Source organism: Sinocyclocheilus rhinocerous, unplaced genomic scaffold (assembly GCF_001515625.1).
Source record: "Sinocyclocheilus rhinocerous isolate Xijiao unplaced genomic scaffold, SAMN03320098_v1.1 scaffold541, whole genome shotgun sequence".
Taxonomy (NCBI): Eukaryota; Metazoa; Chordata; class Actinopteri; order Cypriniformes; family Cyprinidae; genus Sinocyclocheilus; species Sinocyclocheilus rhinocerous.
This window is the reverse complement of record NW_015658519.1, coordinates 1,405,737-1,422,538: the sequence shown is the minus strand read 5'-3', so window position 1 is coordinate 1,422,538 and position 16,802 is coordinate 1,405,737. Positions and strand designations below refer to the sequence as shown.

The 16,802-nt window shown below is 38.1% G+C and overlaps 1 protein-coding gene across 1 annotated transcript in view; it reads right to left on the bottom strand.

Annotated features, from left to right (window-relative positions):
* Nucleotides 1-3,216: 3,216 nt before the first annotated feature.
* The window catches only part of LOC107722631 (TGF-beta receptor type-1-like), a 61,769-nt gene continuing 48,183 nt past the window's right edge, over nucleotides 3,217-16,802 (bottom strand). The window contains exons 7-9 of the mRNA XM_016531078.1: nucleotides 13,047-13,171; nucleotides 12,224-12,354; nucleotides 3,217-4,135 (exon numbers count right to left, since the gene is read on the bottom strand). Coding sequence (XP_016386564.1) covers nucleotides 4,010-4,135; nucleotides 12,224-12,354; nucleotides 13,047-13,171 — 382 coding nt within the window. The 3' untranslated portion in view covers nucleotides 3,217-4,009. The remainder of the gene's footprint in view (nucleotides 4,136-12,223; nucleotides 12,355-13,046; nucleotides 13,172-16,802) is intronic.

Below are 16,802 nucleotides of genomic sequence, written 5' to 3'. Positions count from 1 at the left end.
AAAAGATTTTCAGAATTTTTACAACTCTTTTGCTTTAGACCATCTACAAATGTTAAATCATAAAATAAAATGTTAGGGTTAACACTGCATCTTTCTGGGGAAAAAAATGCAGTGATTGATATATACAGAGGGTAAAATAAGTATTGAACACGTCACCATTTTTCTCAGTAAATATATTTCTAAAGGTGCTGTTGACGTGAACTTTTCATATAAAGAAAACAAAACAAATAAGTTCAGAAATTAAGCTATGTGTAATAAAATGGAATGACCCAGGGAAAAAGTATTGAACACGCTTACTGAAATTTATTTAATACTTCATACAAAAGCCTTTGTTGGTAATATCAGCTTCAAGACGCCTCCTGTATGGAGAAACTAGTCGCATGCATGGCTCAGAACTCGGATCTTTAGTTCTTTCTTTCCATAGATTTTCTATTGGATTCAAGTCAGGTGATTGTCTGGGCCATTCTAGCAGCTTTACTTTCTTTCTCTGAAACCAAATGAGAGTTTCCTTGGCTGTGTGTTTGGGATCATTCCACAAGTGATCCTTGGCTCTTAGAAAACTCGTCTGATAATTCTTTTCACTCCTCTGTCAGAAATCTTGCGAGGAGCACCTGGTCGTGGCCGGTTTATGGTGAAATGATGTTCTTTCCACTTCCGGATTATGGCCCCAACAGTGCTCACTGGAACATTCAGAAGTATAGAAATGCTTCTGTAACCAATGCCATCAGTATGTTTTGCAACAATAAGGTTGCAAAGGTCTTTAGAGAGCTCTTTGCTTTTACCCATCATGAAATGTTTCTTGTGTGACACGTTGGTCATGAGACACCTTTTTATAGGCTATCAGTTGGGACTAAACCAGCTAATATTAATTTCCACTGGCAGGATTGCTTTCTAATTACTGATTACTTGGGTTGTTACCGACATCTGGTGAAAATTTAATGTCAACAGCACCTTTAGAAATATATTTACTGAGAAAATTGGTGATGTGTTCAATACTTATTTTATCCGCGGTATATAAAATGTGTACACTGACACTTTAGTTAAAGTAAATGACAGCAAAAAAATGAAAACTGAATCTTTAGAAAATATCTGAGCTGGTGAGGTTGTGAATATCTAGAGAAATCTAGACATTTGTTTCTTTCTTTGACTGTAACGTTCTGAAGGCTGCTGGTGATTGTTGGCATTGTGTTTCTAACAAAAATACAGAGTGATGGGGAGTTATGAAAAAATCTGTCATCAATTATTCATTTCAAACCTGTATGTCTGATCCCTTCCCTCTGCCGAGTATTGTTTAGCGCCTATCTCTTGATAGCTACTCTACAGAGCCCTCGTTAGCTTCCTAGCCTAGCCTAGTCTTGCCTTGTCTGTTTTCTCGGTTTTTTGATCTGTGCCTGTTTTCCTGGATTTATCCCTTTAGTCTCGGCCTTGTGATCCTGTTCGCCAATCGTTGACCTACGCTAGCCCTCGGACTATTCTTGTGTCTTGCCCGCCATATACCTGTTTGCCACGGTTCGACCCTGCCTGTGTTTCTGACCTCCTCTCATGTTAATAAAGCTTGCATATGGATCCGCACGTCTCACGTCTTGTCAGCCCCGTGACAATGCCTTTTGTTCATCTTTGACACAAATAAGGATATGTTTAATAAAACTAAATTCCATTTAGTCCATTTTACTGTAACTATGACGCTTCACAAAGTTCATAGACATTGTAAAAGAAATCCTCATGAATCAAGCAATTTAATTCAAATCTTCTGTAAAGACACAATCGCTTTATATGAAGAACAGCACGATTTATATGGATTTCTTTTATAATCTCGTATGAACTTTTTAAAGTGTCAAACTTTTGGTTACATGGACTTTCAAAGGAGGGACTGAAATCTCTCAGATTTCATTAAAAAGATCTCAAATTGTCTTATTTCAGTCTTTAAGTATTTACATCTTATTAGTTTGAAATGACATGAGGGTGAGTAATTGATGACGATTTTCATTTCTGGGTGAACGATCCCTTTAAAGTAGCCTGGTTAACATCTTCACATCCTCATCTTCAAAGAGTGTCTTTGGTACACAGAGATTTCCACCTGACTTGACTGTTAAAAACACTCCAGAAGATGCTTTCGGTTTTATATTTGGTTGTCCAAATAAAAACAGATTTCTTTAAAATGTCTACAGACTGTCTAAAAAGTTTTGAGATCACATTCATTGACTTTTAGCACTCGTACCTTCCAGCTATGAAATAAAAAAACAATTAAAGGAGAACTTTTTGCTTAGCTTGACCAAATACAGACACACAGAGTTACACGATACATCCACGAGATTGCGGCTCAAAGACTGGCGCTCAACTATATGCATGAGGTCACAATCAATATGGTGTCTTTTACTGATCTGAATGAATCCGGCTCCATAAAAACAGCATGTACAGTAAAACTGGATAACTCAACCCAAGGAACATGTACAGACTCTATACACAGAGCAAAATACAATAGATAGGTCATAGTTAGCGTCTTTCTGAGCTACATGTGTCCATGTTTTCTTAAAGGGATAGTTCACCCAAAAATGAAAATTCTGTCAATAATTACTCCCCCTCATGTCGATCCAAACCCATAAGACCTTCGTTCATCTTTGGAACACAAATTAAGATATTTTTGATAAAATCCGAGAGCTCTCTGACCCTCCGTAGACAGCAAGGGTCCTACCACGATCCAAACCATAGAAACGTAGTAAGGACGTCGTTAAAACGGTTCATGTGACATCAGTCGGGACAGTCCTCCGCCATTATCGACGCATGCGCGTGGTGCTGCTGACATAGAACACGCACTTCACCTTGTTCATAAGCAGAGGAAAGCAATGTTGATAATGGTGGAGGACTGTACCAGAATAGAAGAAATTGTTGAATAAAATCGTCATTTGTTTTCTTTGTGCACAAAAAGTATTCTCGTAGCTTTGTAAAATTACGGTTGACCAACTGATGGAACCACATGGACCATTTTAACGATGTCCTTACTACGTTTCTGTGCCTTGATTGTGGTAGGACCCTTGCTGTCTATGCCGGTTTCAGAAAGCTCTTGGATTTAATCAAAAATGTCTTAATTTGTGTTCTGAAGATGAACGAAGGTCTTACGGGTTTTGAAGGACATGAGGGTGAGTAATTAATGACAGAATTTTGATTTTTGGGTGAACTAACCCTTTAAAGCCTGAAGGTGCATGAATAAAAAAATGTGCATAAAAACATACACATCCTTATTACATTAACGTAGATGTGCTGTAGCTAAGTTGGCCTTTGTACAAATGGCTTTTGATGACTAACCCAGTTTTCTGGCTGGTCCCTTCAGGCTCGCTCTTGGTCTCTGGAAAGAGAGTATGGTGAAGCCACATTATGAAACCACTTCCACATAATCAGTTTTTGGAGTTTCTGCTACAGCAATCAGCAGAATTTTATTCTTTTTACTTTCAATGTTTTCTTCAACTGATGAGTTGTTTGCAAACAAGTGCTTGGTGTAAATCCAATGTCGGTTGTAAAGAGACGTAGTGACTTGATACCTACAAAGATCCTTTTTTGCCAAATATGGTAAACAGGACTGTTTCAGAGCAGTGGCACTTCCTGGGACAAACACTGCAGCACGTCATTATGTGCAGTATTTGTTTCTGTGTTAATCTACACGTGAATATACGAGCATACAAGCAAGTCAGATATGTACGTCTAGAGACAAGAGGCTATATACAGAAACAAGTCCAAAAGGCTCAAGTCCAGTTTGAAAAGCACATCAATGACACCGAATGGCCATCTGTGGTTGTTGTTTGGTGACTCACCAGATGAAGCATGGCTGGTAAAGTTTATCTGAGGTGTTCTTGCATGATGAGGAGGTATCTTTTCATGGACAACAGTGAAACAGCACCAATCGTTTCTGGTCCCTCGATATTCCCGATTGAAGTAAACCTCCACACCGGATGTAGGTCCCTCGCTGTCCTCTCTAGATGAGTGGAGGGAGTGTCAAGATGATGAGAGTTTTGCTCTAGATCTTGATTCCTTCTTGTTGACTGAGCTGGGATAGAGACTTTTTCACACGAAGCGCGGTGAGGCGAGCGCCTCCGTTGGCGTACCAGCATTCCCTCATGATCTTTGCCATCACACGCAGGGCCTGCGGTCAGGAGGAGACAGATGCTATCACAGGTATAATTATTATGCTATACACATTCCCTAACCTTCTTTTGCATCTCTTGCGTACATGCACAGAGAGAATGACTGCTAAAACTACTGAGCTTTACCAGCCATTTATTGCTGTTACCAATCAATTAATCATTTGGCATTGGTGAAAGTCGGGAAATCTTTATGTGCATCCTATTCATGAGAGTTAGTACTGATAACTAGTACTCAAACTATTAACAGTAATTTTTGTTAATTGAAATAAAGCTGAAATTAATATAAATATTCAAAGAAGAAAATAATATTGCCTTGGCAATTGAATAAAACTAAGTAAAATAAAATAAGTTGAAGTACTAAAATAATCAAAATTAAAATAGAATTCAAAAGCACATTACAATAACTAAAACTAAAATAAAAAAATCACTGAATATATAAAAATTCATATCTAATTCAAAATATTATTAAATGCTATAATAGTATATAAATAATAAAGATGATATTAACAGCATAGTTTTGTTGTAAAAAAATTAATAATGGCACTAAAAACATACAAATATTTTACAAAATTTATTATTGGTTAACATGAGGTTGAATTGACTGTAATGGAAATGTGTTGGAACCATAGGCTAAACAACAAATTTTTACCTTTTTTCAGCAGGCATACACATTTTTTACATTCCAACTGACATACGTATTACAAAACAATGATATTTATATGACAAAAATACACTCAGAATCACTAGAGTGACAGCATAAAACTGGAATAAAATTATTCGAAATACAACTAGAAAAGCACTCTAGTTGATGTAAATTAAATCTTCATATTGAATATACTAAAATGTCCCTTCAACATAGCAGTCACTTTAGGTAAATCTAAAGTAAGAAGCTATGACCTCAATGAACTAAAGCGCTTCTGAACAACCATCTTTATCAAGCAATGTTGTAATTTCTCAACTCAAGTCATTTGGCTCCTCAAACCTTTTAATTCAAGAGCCACTGCCTCGCTTGTCAATTTTATGACCCTATAGTACATTCTTAACTTTGCCAAACATAAGCATTCGTTTAACTACTTAAAGTCATATAAAGAAAACTTAAGATGAAAGAAAACATTGCATTTAGTCACTTCTGAAAACCCTGGACATTTAGTTGTGTTTTTAATGCAGAGAGCATGAAGCATCCGCTGTGGCCTTCTCTCGTCCTTTTTATCACACATCACCGTCTAGACAGCTCTTTCTATTAAACACACCTGTGCATACAGAAAAACACTCCAAACAAACTTTAACTCAGGTGAACTCTGAGTTTGATAAGCTTTTGAAACAGATGAACTTTCAGAAAGTAATCCATGTGAATCAGCACTTTGAAAGAGTGAGGTGCGCAGGTTCTTTGGGTCACATCAGGACTGAATGTCAGAGTGTCATTTTAATTACACTGTCTGTATTTAACAAAAACGACAAGAGCACTCAGCTACATGGAAGTCACATCCAAAATCAATCAAAGCCGTAAAAAGTGTTATTATTTTTTTGTGACTGGGCACAGCATTCATCCTTGCAAACCCAAGCAAGTCTACTTTAGAAAGATGAAAATAAAGTTCCTCTAGTAGGGGTGGGTGATCTGATGATTTTATATTGTAACCGATCTCAAAGTTGGAGATGGTGACTCTTTATGTCCTTGTAATAATGTTACAACTACAGCAATGAGTGAATGGCTGCACTCACTGGTCACATTATATCATGTGTCTTTCATGTGTCCTGAAATATTTGAAAAAAAATTAAATATAAGCTAGGGCTGGGCGATTTTTCAGATTTTATCAATTAATTCGAATTTAATGTTTTGCCACGATTTTATTTTTTTATAAATCGAGGAATCACGATTTTGAATTACCAAACGTTAGAATTAGACTCTTTGACAATATGCCAATGTTAACAGTAAAGAGAAAAGAACGATCCAACTGCATGTCGGCGCATGTGATTAAGCGCTCATGTGTGACACACTCATATCGCTATAGGTGCCATTCAGTCAAACTGATGTTTACATGGAAAAGCAGCACAATCGAATAAAAAACCTGTAAAGAACTAGGCCTGTATGTCTGACATTTCATGTATGCATCATGGTGACAGGCTGAAAGCTGCTGTTCATTGTTTTTATAGAAGATTTATAGTTAATAATAGTCTTCTGGTGTTATACCTTCAGTCCTTTTGAATTTGAATTGCCTTGACTTTTGAGTTTTTAAAAAAAGCATTTTCCTTGTATTATTCCTTGCAAGGCTCCTTGTATTTTCTTAACATATAATATGTATAAGACAAGTTTGTACAAGATTTAGTTGTAGTTCATGCATCTTTTCTGCAAAGATATTTAACAAGTGATTTGTTTAACATTTACATCATGTTGACAACTTCATGTGTGCTGCACTTGGAATAGAATTCTCTTTAATTAGAGGGCTAATAAAGAAAAAGTTACTTGAATCATGTTGTAGTTACATTTTCAAGCTGACAAGCTAGAAATCATAAAAAATCGAGAATCGGTCAAACGTTCTGAAAAAAAATTGAGATTTAAATTTTTTGCCACATCACCCAGCCCTAAGGGCTGTGCACTGAATAAATTTTTTAAAAAATATTTATTTTTGGTGTTTTGCTTTTATTATGATACGACAGAAATCGAAGCGGGAAAGAGAGAGGGGGGCCGGATCGGGAAAGGTCCTCGATCCAAGATTCGAACTCTGGACGCCCGTAACTCAACAGCGTTATATTTCGGAGCACTTGCCCACTAGGCTATCATGCCATGAATCATATTTTAATTGCAGTTTCGATTTTGGCTTCCAAAAATTCTGAAAATGTGATAATCAAGCTAAAATGATCATTGTGCCGCATTAAGTTCTTTTACTTTAAATCGGTGTGCTCTCTAACGTCAGAATCAGTCAAATCATGAAAAGTGCCTGTCGTAAAATACAGTGTATATGCCGATCACGGCTGTTCCCCAGGAGATTTCTGTGCGTAAGCTTGAAGACGGAACAGAACAAGGACAAGCAAAGTATAATTGGGGTTTCAGGCATGCACCTAAACGGTCAAATATACACATCAATGTATGTGTGAAGCACTAACTACAAGAGGTGTTTCACTGCAGTTATTGCTGCTAATGGAAGCGTAAACAATTACTAACTCCATGGGGTAATTACTTTTTCCACACAGGGTGTAATAGACCTTTCTTCATAAATGACAAATGTAGCCTATTACTGTGTTTTTCATTCTCAAAGGCTCACTTTTATGCATTCATTGCAGTGTTGTTACTGTTAAAGGAGACCTATTATGCAAAATTCACTTTTATGAGGTGTTCGAACACAGATGTGTATCCACAGTGTGTGTAAACAACAAACCTATAATGGTAAAAAATCCAACCACTCCTTTTTTTGTAATCCCCATAAGACATAAGCTGTTTCCATCCACCTATTTTTATGCGCATTTTGGATTATCGCATAAAAAACCGCTGGATGGAAATGCCAAGATGCGCATAAATTCTAAAAATGCACATAAAAAACGTATGCGCACAATTGAGTAGGATAAACTTTTTATCCGATAAGAAAAAATGTGCATAAACTACGATGGAAACACATTTACCGAATAAATTCCACCATGCGCATTGAAAAAGTGATGTGACTTTGCACTATGAGACGGGATAACTTGACTAACCAGCGGACCGATCTCGTTCACAGCATCTACAGGTGCATCTCAATAAATTAGAATGTTGTGGAAAAGTTCATTTATTTCAGTAATTCAACTCAAATTGTGAAACTCGTGTATTAAATAAATTCAATGCACACAGACTGAAGTAGTTTAAGTCTTTGGTTCTTTTAATTGTGATGATTTTGGCTCACATTTAACAAAAACCCACCAATTCACTATCTCAACAAATTAGAACATGACTGCGTTCCCAAACAGCAGGCATCCACCTCTAAAAGCAATGACCGCATTTATTGTGTTACGTCTGCTCTCTCTGAAGCGCAAGTAATTTATTACATATGAAAATTATTATATTCAATGGCTTCTCCTAGTTTTCTTAGAGATATTTAGTGCCAGTTTATCAGGAAGTGATGATTTTGTTCTCTTCGACTCGTTGGATGGAAACGGTGCTTTATTCGCAAATGTTTTATGTGATATTCCAGTTTTCCGCACAAGTTAAATTCGCATGTTTGGATGGAAACATAGCTACATAAGTCTCTCCAAACGAGCAGTTACAGATTTCCCCCTACTGTGATGTCACAGTAGGGACAAGCATAGATATGTATAGGTAGATGCCACGGACCCACTTTATATTAGGTGGCCTTAACTACTATGTACTTACATTTAAATTAATCATTTGGTACAGTGCACTTATTGTGTACATACATGTTTTTACATTGTACTTATATTTTTTAAAATACCTGTATGTAATTACATCTGTAATTAATTTCTGTAATTACATTTATAATTACACTGTTGACCCATCCCTTACACCTTAATCCACACTTAAACCTACCCATACCACCAAACCTGTCCTTAACCTTACCCGTATCCCACCTCAATAGCAGCAAAAGTGTTTTGCAATACAATATGAACACAACAAGTACATTGTACTTATTTTTTGATGTAAGTACATAGTAGTTAAGGCCACCTAATATAAAGTGTGACCGATGCCACATTTGATTGTCCAGATACTTGATGCGTCCTCCATCTTGGAACCGTCTATGCCGTCACTTACAATAACAATCAACGAGTTTCAAGATGCAACAACATTGTGCAGCATCTGGTTGTAAAAACCGCCTAAATTTAAATTCCTGAAGAAACTGGATAAATTTTCATATGTAAGAATGTACTGGTTTGTGTTTTTAATATATATGAACTCAATATTACAGGTTTTTAAACTAAAGTACCTTTTAAATGCCTTGTTAGCTAACGGCTTCGTCCTGATGTATTGTGTTAGTTTAGCAAAAGCATCTTCTGAAGTCTACTGAAGATATAAATATTCATACATGCATATAACTACAGTTGCAGTGCAGATGCACCAGCAACTTGCTCTTGAGTGTTGCTCTCGATATGTCCTCCAATATGGTGGACGGCTTACATATATAGGCCCATAGAAACAGCCGCTAATAGGGCATCTACCTATGTATAGGCCTCTGGTGACGATCTGCCCTAGCATAGATCCTGCTTTGCAAATGAGGGTCATTAAAATGCAGGACTTGCACAGAAGTTGATTCTCAAAGATGGATCAATACCAACTGTTCATGATCCAACTTTATATCCAGCACACACAAGTACCTCACTTTATATTTTGTTAATGTTTGCAATTCACCTTTCTGAATGTGCTTGCTAACACCAGAGCCATGTTGTTATTTTTATTTTTAACCCGAAAATGCTCACCATCTGTATAATTCATAAACACACCTTTATTGCTTCTTAAAAATAAGTAACGACATAGCTCTCACAGTCTCTGTGAATACAGTCAGAGACAATGGGAGCTTTAGCCATATTAGCATACAGCGAGCTAACAAGCACATTCAGAAAGGCCATTTGCAAACTTTTACAAAATATAAAGTGCGGTACTTACGTGTTTTATTAACTAAAATCAAGCTGAAACAAGATAAGTATTAGATGGAAAACTTGCTGAAAATTAAAAATGTTGCCTTGTCAACTAACTTAAATAAATTAGTTTAAACTGGAGTACTAAAAGTACTAAAATTAAAACTGAAATAAAAACAAATTAAAGCTAAAATTGTCACAGTCTTCAGCGGGTGTGCCCAGGAGGGCCACCAGATGACTGTGTTCTGTGAGCACATGGCTTGTGTTGTGTTTGTCTGTTGCCATGTGCTCTCTCCTGTCTATTGTCTTGCCCCTCCCATCTTGTTACCTCGTTATTGTTTTAGTTGCTCCACCTGTGTCTCCCTCGTTAGCCTCCTCGTTTGGTTCCCATTTATTCTCCTTGTGTCTGTCATCCTGTGCTGATCCGTCATTTCTCATTGTGTGTGTTTCGTGTCTGCATGTGTGCCGCTTTAGGCCTGCCTGTCTGTTTTTCCCCTTCGGGGTGGTTTGAGTTTTTTTCATTTTTATTATTAAAATAAATAACCATTTCTCCTGCAATTGAGTCCTCGCTTCATCTCCCCGCACGCACCGTGACAAAAATGAAATAAAAACTAATAAAAATCACAAAAGTTTGAAAATTTAAAATGAAAACTCAAAATATAAAAATAAACGCTACTTCAAAATATATAAACAATAAAAATGAATAAATAAAAATAAATAACACTAAGGGGGTTGGTTGAAGATCTGATGGCATTCAGTGTAAACTTTTTTTTAAAAGAGTTTTTTATTGATAAGGTCAATCGGATTCGGTCGGATATTGTGCCCGTAGGGAATGTTGTAGCCACGGTAATAAATCCGTTTCATTGTTTGAGTAAATTTGATTCGATTACATTAGCTCAGTTGGAAAATATAATACTGCATTTAAAGCCGACTACCTCGCTTTATGATATTCTCCCATCTCGATTGTTTAAGGAGGTGGTAGACAATATTAGTCCCAGTATATTATCGATTACTAACAGTAGTTTATTTTATGGCATTGTACCATTAGGGTTTAAGCATGCTGTTATTGAACCAGTCTTAAAGAAAACAAACTTAGATTCACAGGATCTCAAAAATTTTAGGCCTATATCCAAATTGCCTTTTATGAATAAGATTTTAGAGAAAGTTGTCCATAATCAACTTGTTGACTTTTTGGTTGGAAATAACATAATGGATATTTTTCAGTCTGGATTTAGGACCAAATGTATGCTCCCGGCGCCTATTTATACTATAGTCGCACCGGTAGTGACGTCATGGCTGTCGCCGGCCAACGAGTTGGTGTTTTTTCAATGTATGCTTCAGACACGGGTCACGACGAGGCGTTCCCCATAGCAACCCCTAGAGGACGCAGTGTCTCGTTCCCTACTCAGGGAACCATGGTTACATAAGTAACCTGAGACGTTTCTCGTCTTCAGTATGTCCAAAATGCTGCTGCAAGAATCTTAACAAACACCAGAAAACGGGATCATATAACGCCTGTATTGATATCTCTTTACTGGTTACCTGTAAAATACAGAATACAATACAAGGTGTTAATGTTTGTCTATAAAGCATTACACGATCAGGCTCCTGAGTATATAAAGGACATGTTAATTTCTTACCCGTCTCAACGCCATCTGCGCTCCTCTCAGAATATGCTCCTAACTGTCCCACGGTCTCGGTTGAGGCGTAGTGGAGACCGCGCTTTTTCTGTTGCGGCTCCTACTCTCTGGAATGTGTCACCATTTTCTATAAAATCCTCGGCAAGCATGGACATTTTTAAAAAGGACTTGAAGACGTACTTATTTTATCAAGCTTTCGGCGTTTAAATAGGTCGGAGAATTGTGAGGGATTGGCTGCATGTTTTTCTTGATGTTATGTTTTGTTGTTATTTTATGTTTGCATGTATTTTAGTATTATTTTTACTTATGGACAGCACTTTGGTCCATTTTAATGGTTTTGAAAGTGCTTTATAAATAAAAATTGAGTTGAATTGAGTTGAGCAAACATTTGATAACAATTCAGAAAATCAGACAGGGGCCAAATATTTTTTCACAGCATGGGTCCCAGTATTTAATCCAGCATGTCTGTTTAGGTCTTATCTAATTATCTTATACCTCTGCATCTGCTTTCCCCCCCAAAAAACACTTACAAAATGTGAAAATCAGAAAACAGCCTTTTAATATTGGGCAGCACTATCATGAAATGTGTCTTTTATGCCAGCAAGCTGTGATAGCTCTGCAGACGCTTAGTTAGATTAGAGGCTTTTTACGACTGCAAATTGGATGTAATCGAATCTTCCCTTTCACAGCAGTAAAAAGCGCTTCAAGACAGAATGAAAAAAGAGTGCCACCTCCACTTATGCTGATAGTGTAGAACAAATGCTTGAAGAAATCAGAGGAAGAGCAATTTAATGTAGATCAACAAGATGAAAATGGGCAGTTTGGGGCGAATAGATAATCTATAAACAAAATCATCCACAGAAAAAGGAATAAAGCTGAAGAAGTGCTCACCTCGCAGCTCTGCCACCTGTTAGGGATGTTGGCACGAAGCTTTTGGTCACACACTACCCGCTTCATGTCCTCTATTGACGGATCAGATGGTACAAGGTCATAGTAGGGCAGCTGGTAGTCCTCATGGATGCCTGAACAGAGAATGCAGCCCACAAGAGCATATCTATATATGCTGTTACAATAAAAGAGTACTGTACCTAATATATAACACAAAGTAGGCTCCAAAAACCTGAAACCAATCTGGGATTAATTATAATTAGTGCTGTCAAACAATTATTCGCATCCAAAATAAAAGTTTTTGTTTACATAGTATATGTATGTGTACTGTGTATATTTATTATGTACATATAAATATACACATATACAGTATATATATTTTTGAAAATATTTAAATGTATATACATTTATATATTTATATTCTTATATTTTAAATTATATATAAATATATTTAATACATAAAAATAACATCTTTTTCTTAAATATATACATGCATGTATTTGTATTTATATATACATAATAAATATACACAGTATACACACATATATTATGTAAACAAAAACTTTTATTTTGGATGCGATTAATCGTGATTAATCGTTTGACAACACTATAATACAATATAACATATTACATATTAATTATATCTAATCAGATAATAATAATAATTTGAAATGTTTTAATGCAATTGTTTTTTAATTAAACTACAAAAATTTAAAAATCAATGAACTAGTTGCACTGTTGTTATATACATGAACACAGAAAATAAATAAGACACTGAAGAACATAAATCCAGTCATTATCATCATTTTTTACCACAGTGTCGTACCTCCAATTGAACACCTGCGAGCAATTTCCCAAAACACCAGACCCAAGGCATAGATGTCTGCCCTTTTAAAAGACTCAAAATGCTTCATGTTAATGGAGTCATCCAGCACCTCAGGGGCCATATACCTGTGAACATGACAGATGACATTAGAAATCCCTCAGCTTAACATTATTAACACGGTTGCTCATTTTGACAAACTTTACAAAACAACCCACTGGAATGAACTACACATTTTCTGTGAAGAGCATGACTTTCGGTAAAATATGCTCACAAAATCTTTAACAATTTTCAGTATTACTTTTACATGCGCTGGAATGAAGTGTGACACTGACAAGCAGTTTTATCTGCTATTTTTCTTCAAGAAATTACCAAGATTAAAAACTGAGAAACATAATCAAGGAAATCAGGTATTACAGTCAAATGAATTACAGTCGAATGACAGAGACGCATCAAGTGATTACAAAAGATCATTTTAGTTTCTGCAAAAAAAAACAAAACAACATATATATATATATATATATATATATATATATATACACACATACACACACACCTGGTGGGGAAAAGCAATTTTTGCTAATCAAAATCCACAATTCTCAGAACAAATGAACTGATCAATCCATATTCAACTGTCCTGCCACTGTAATGCAATAAATCCCATCGTAAATTGGAATGGACTGGCTAGACGGAGCACCAGGACTTCAACACCCATCAGGTTATATAAGAAAAGGTGTTTTGAAAGGGAAAAAAGTTCAGATTGGAGGCCGTCCCATTTGTAATATGTTCAAATGTTATTTTTGCTGAAAATCAACACAAAAATTGCTGCAAATATCACCAAAATGTTTGAGAAAAAAAACTATTCAAATTCAGTAATTTTGGGCTGCAAAACTCAGAAAAAAGTCAGCAAAATCCTGGTGGGAATTATATATGCTCATTTTGGAATGAAAGGAGACACTTTTATTTAAAGATATAAAAAATACACAGATTCACTAATGTAAGGTTTAACATTTAACTTTATCTTTGGATAATTTAATGCAAAATGTGTTTTAAGGCAGGACCTCCATAGACTCACATTGGAAAAGGGTAAAAAAAGGGTCCCACTTATTAGGTGGGATCCTTAACTACTATGTACTTACATAAAAAAAACAAGTACAATGTACTTTTTGTGTTCATACTGTATTGCAAGACACTTTTGCTGCTATTGAGGTGGGATACGGGTAAGGTTAGGGACAACAGTGTAATTATAAATGTAATTACAGAAATTAATTACATGCAGGTATTTAAAAAAAAATATAAGTACAATGTAAAAACATGTATGTACACAATAAGAGCACTGTATCAAATGATTAGTTTAAATCTAACTATACAGAATAAGGCCACCTAATATAAAGTGGGAGCAAAAAAAAACTTGTTGGATAATATGGCAGATAGCAATAGTTGTTAAGGTAGGATTGCTCAAGGCAGAGCTTTAATGGTTCAGCTGCTGAGGGTGTCTTGTGGGTTGCACAGTGGCCTAAAACACGGTTTTCCTTTGAAAACCATGAAGACGGAGCTAGACGACATCACTCAAGTGAGCCCTAGGGGGACAGAAGACTGTGAGGAAGCACTTTGACATTCAAAAGTCACATTCAGTTATCATCACAGCAGGACATGGTAATGGGTGTTGTATACTGGAAAATATGAATGTCGGTGTGTGGGTGTCACAGCCTGTCACACCCAGCAGTAGTCTAGGTAAGTGTGTGTGTTTGTGCATGTAGTGTCCAGGGGCAGAGAAGAGAATGGGTGCACCGCTGAGAGCTTCTCGCGGTAGATTCGATGTGACACTCTTGTGGTGACAACAGGGGGAGTAGCATCCCAACAGCCCTGTCCTTCACAGCCCTGTCCTCTGAGTCATCTCAAGATCTCAGGCCTGTTGAGGGGGTCCGAGAAGTGTGGTTCCACTCTCAACAGTTTCAATAGAAGCTGTTTTTAGACTAACGAGAACGTTTTGAGTTCTGAAACTTGCAGGATGTTTTATCAATGACCTCTCATATGTCAAAATATCAAGGAAATTTTGGTTTCTCAGTTCATGACCCCTTTAAATTGAATGATGGTACACTTTAAAGGGGTCATATGATGTTGCTAAAAAGAATGTTATTTTGTGTATTTGGTGTAATGAAATGTGTTTATGCGGTTTAAGATAAAAAAAACACATTATTTTCCACATACTATACATTATTGTTTCTCCTCTATGACTCGTTTTTTACAAAGCTCATTGGTCTGAAAAGCGAGGTGTGCTGTGATTGGCCAGCTATCCAGTGCATTGTGATTGGCCGAATACCTCAAGCGTGTGACGGAAATGTTACGCCCCTTACCATACTGTGATGCCATGTCCCATAGCGACGAGACAAAAACATTAAAACCCATTATAAACAAGGCATTTGTTGCATCCAAAAATATATACAGATTATAATGACTTACTCTGTCTTCTGGCTGTGTCTGGTCGATATGAGGGACGCCGACAAAGTTCGGTTCCTTAATGCCCCTGTGTCCCAGACCGGCCTCTTCGGCGATGCGGTTGAGAGCCTGGCCCAGCAGCTCTCGGCTGTACAGAAGCAGACTGAGGCGTCCACCAGGGCGTAGGCAGGCCGCCCCACCCGTCCTGGCCCCCGTCAAATCTGGCAGTGAGCAAAAGAGCAAGAGGCCCCGGGACGGGCGACCCAGAGAGGGAGGAAGCTGCTCTTGGGGGATGGTGAAGGCACCTCTCCCTCCCCCGGAGGAGGGCCGGGTGGAGAATCTGGAAAATCTCGACGAAAGAGTGGTTTTCTCTGTCCCTGGGTCCCGGGAGGGTACGGAGAGTCGTGGACGGACCAGCACCAGACCACGCTCATCCTCCTCCTTCGCCAGCTGGCAGCAGCGGGTGGTTCGAGAGAGTCAACGAAGGCCCTACTCACACACCCTCTGCCAACCTGTGGAACCAGGTAAGCGTTGCACCGCTTCTTCGGTCCGCTCACAAGCCGCCCGAGTTGGGTCCCTGCGTTCCACTTCGCTGCCCCACTGCGGGGCCCACTGGATAGTGGATGCCATCACCCTGGCTTATCAGGCACAGGGTGTGCCCTGCCCATTCAGGTTGCGAGCTCATTTAACTAGAGTGTTGCATCCTCCTGGGCGATGGCTCGTGGCGCCTCGTTGGCAGATATCGGTAGAGCTGCGGGCTGGGCGACCCCTAACACGTTGGCTAGATTCTTAGCCTTCGTGTGGAGCCGGTATCCTCCTGTGTTCTCACCCCCGGCTTCGGGTCGGCTTGCAAAAACCACTCCAGAGAGTCCATATAGTAGACCCTGTTGAGCTCCTCCGTCCCTTCGGCAGCCAGACGTGACAGAGCGTCCGGTGCCAGGCCTTCACTTCCCGTAGAAGGCTGGGTTCCATATGTAAGACCTAAGTGAATCCCATATGCGAAAAGTTTACAGTATAGCCTGAGTGCCCGTGTTTCCCCGGCAGACTTCTGCCATTCCATGAGGGTTTCAATCACCTCCATTCTTCCATATGCACCTAGACGAGTGTTCATATGAGTATTGCTTCCGAAACCTCCTTCAGGAAAGATGGAGCTTCTGCAACGTTCCTGTCCCAAGTGGAACGGGTACGTTTTCCCAGTGTTATCCAGTCCTACTCATTGGGTAGTGCCATAGCAGCAGTAGCTGGTCCTCTTGTGAAGAAGCCCTGGCCTACGCCAAAAAGTAGGGGCGCAGGTGGCTTCCACAGGACACTGGAAGGGGC